At 47.8% G+C, this 2,697-nt stretch overlaps 1 protein-coding gene across 1 annotated transcript; it reads right to left on the bottom strand.

Annotated features, from left to right (window-relative positions):
* Positions 1-1,033: 1,033 nt before the first annotated feature.
* Wfdc12 (WAP four-disulfide core domain 12) lies at positions 1,034-2,050 on the bottom strand. The gene is made up of 3 exons (XM_021157055.2): positions 1,947-2,050; positions 1,656-1,806; positions 1,034-1,210 (listed from the first exon to the last, which is right to left on the bottom strand). Exons 1-3 carry the CDS (start codon positions 2,026-2,028, stop codon positions 1,186-1,188), a joined length of 258 nt encoding a protein of 85 aa, XP_021012714.1. The 5' UTR covers positions 2,029-2,050; the 3' UTR covers positions 1,034-1,185.
* Between the last annotated feature and the right edge of the window lie 647 nt (positions 2,051-2,697).

The raw sequence follows: 2,697 nt of genomic DNA, 5'->3' as shown, positions 1-2,697 counted from the left end.
GGCCAGTGCCTGTGGCGACAGCTTAATTGAGATTGCAAATTCCAGAGGGTTTAGATTGTAGTTACGTATGAACTATGTTGATCAGGATGGACATCCTTGCCTTGTGAACACTTGGTGTTTGCAGAAAAGCAGGCATATATATGCATTGTATTCTATATGCAATATGTAAGAAATTACACACACACATACACACACACACACACGTATTTTATATATTCTCTGGTACTTTAATACACAAACAAAATGTATTTAGATCATCTCTCTCATTTCTCCCTCCAAGTCCTCCTGATTCCTCTCCACATTTCTCTCTCAATCCCAATTCCTCTCTCTCTCTTAAAAATAACCCACTGAATCTAATTAGTGTGCCCATACACCCGTGGGTGTGCAGTACCATCCACTGGGGCACTGGCACCCCACCACGGGCCACACCACTGAGGAAAGCTGACTCTGCCCCCTCTAGTGGCCGTCAACAGACACATGGCTCCTCAACTCAGGGTGCAGACTGATCTGTGCAGGTCTTGTGCTGGCTACAACAGTTGCTGTGAATTTATGAGTACAGAGGCCCTGTCATGCACAGAAGACATTATCTGTGCCAATCTTCCAGGCTTTCCTAGATGTTCTCTGAGCTTGGTGGTGGTGGTGGTTGCTGTGTGATACAGGTGTCTCACTTAGGGAGAAATGATTCACAGCTCCAGAGTCACTTTGTTTTACGCCCTTTGGCCAGCTGTAAGGGCGTATCTTTTTTTTTTTTTTTTAAATCGTATTATGGACAATTTCATCCTATTTATTCAGATTTGTAAAAAAAATATCATATAATAAAGTTTAATAGTTTTTTCCAAAAAATGTATATTTCCAGAATTGTTCATGCATATATATGTATATACCTATACATACACACACAAACACACAAACAAACATATACACACACACACACACACATATAATATTGAACAAGGATTTTTTTAAACTATTAAGTTGTATTAATTAGTCTATTTGGACCACTGTAACAAATTACCATAGACTGAATGGCCTATAAACAACATTTATTTCTCAGAGTTCTGGAGGCTGGGGAGTCCAAGATCAAGGTGCCCAGAGATCCAGTATCTGGAAAGGCCTGGTCTTTGTACCTTCTTGCTGTGTCCTTCCATGGTGGAAGCAGTCCTCTGAGGCCATTTTTATGAGCTATCACACCTTACTCTGAGGGCTCTGTCTATGAAAGAGGAAGAGAACCTGCTGAAGAGGGATGCTCACACTGGGGTCAGGCTGGATGGGTAGGCTGTTCCTTCTTTTGCACACAAGGACTCGGAGACCAGGTTGCCCACGGGCTGCCCGTTTCTCCCATACTCTAAGCCTGAGGACCCCCGGGGGCAGGTGCTAGGTGACAGCAAGTTTAGAGGAGGAAAGGACAGAGTGGGACTTGTGTGAGCAGTCCTGGGAGGAGGAAAAGCCCAGGGGCTTTCACCTGACTCTGCTTGGTTGATGTCCCTGTCACGCCTCCCCCTTTGTACAAAGGAGACGGTCAAGGCCTCTGGTCTCTGAGATCCCATAAGCTCACACCCGTCTCTCTGCCCCTTGGCTCTAAGAATCCTCCATGCTTCCAGGAGACAGAGACTGGGGAGGTGGGAGGGCCGAGCACAGCACTGGGAACTACTTACTCTTCACTGTTGTCTTTCACAGGCGGCACACATTTGAAGCCACATCGCCAGAAGCAGCATAGCTCCTGATCTCTGCAGTCATTGTCACCGTAACACTGGGGATCATCTTCCCTGAAGCAGCGGACATTGTCCGCCGGGCAAACTCCTTTCTCTTTATTTGGTGGAAGAAGGCACAAGGTGAGTGGCGGGGGTAAAGGGTAGGGTGGGGTCGGCGGGGGGGGGCACTCCATCCCTTCCTATAATCTGGGAGTTCCCATCCCAGCTCTAGGCAGCTCGCCCGTACCCACTTACCCTCGCCTTTGACTCCACCTCCCGTTACCAGAGTAGAAGAAATGAGGAGCGTAGTGAGGACCAAGATACTGTTTGACCACATGTTGCTGTGAGGCTGAGGCTGGTGCTGGGGTGGTGCTGAGGCTGAGGCTGGCTTTCTACTGTTTCTGCTGGGCGTGGCAATGGGCAGGGCTGAAGGTTTGCTGATGACAGGGAAAGCCTGTGCTTTCCAAGCCCTGTCAGAAATGGCCACCATTTTGAGGGAGGGACTTGGGTCCTTCCAAGATTTCCTAACTGTGAGATCCTCTGTTTGCACAAGAAGTCTCTGCCGAGGCCAAGTTGCCATCAAGACTGTATTATCTTACATCAGGAGGAAGGCAGCACAAAGGGCACCCTAGGACACACAGCCTGGCAGCACGTGGCAGGACCCATTTTCTTCAAATCTGATGTTCACTATTGAGCCCTCTTTCTGGGTGGCCCGCCCTAGACAGAGGTCTTACTTCTTCCTGTCATATCTAGACTGGTCCTCAGCTTTTTCCTCACCCCAAGGAGGGATCTGTCACTATGTGCTCCAAACCATGCCACCCCATTACTTTAATGTTTTTAAAGCCTATTTTTAATGATGGTTCTTAAACACTTTAACTTCCTTTCTAGCCCACTGCCCACCAGAGGCAGTGGAAAAGAAAGGATATGGGGGAAGTGGACCTGTTTAGAAAGGTTCTTGGGAGAAACTCCCATCTGCACTGTCAGGAAATCAGCAGTTCAGTGCACA

Source organism: Mus caroli, unplaced genomic scaffold (assembly GCF_978045245.1).
Source record: "Mus caroli unplaced genomic scaffold, Mus_caroli_1 scaffold_2, whole genome shotgun sequence".
Taxonomy (NCBI): Eukaryota; Metazoa; Chordata; class Mammalia; order Rodentia; family Muridae; genus Mus; species Mus caroli.
This window is presented reverse-complemented; position numbering and strand designations above follow the sequence as displayed.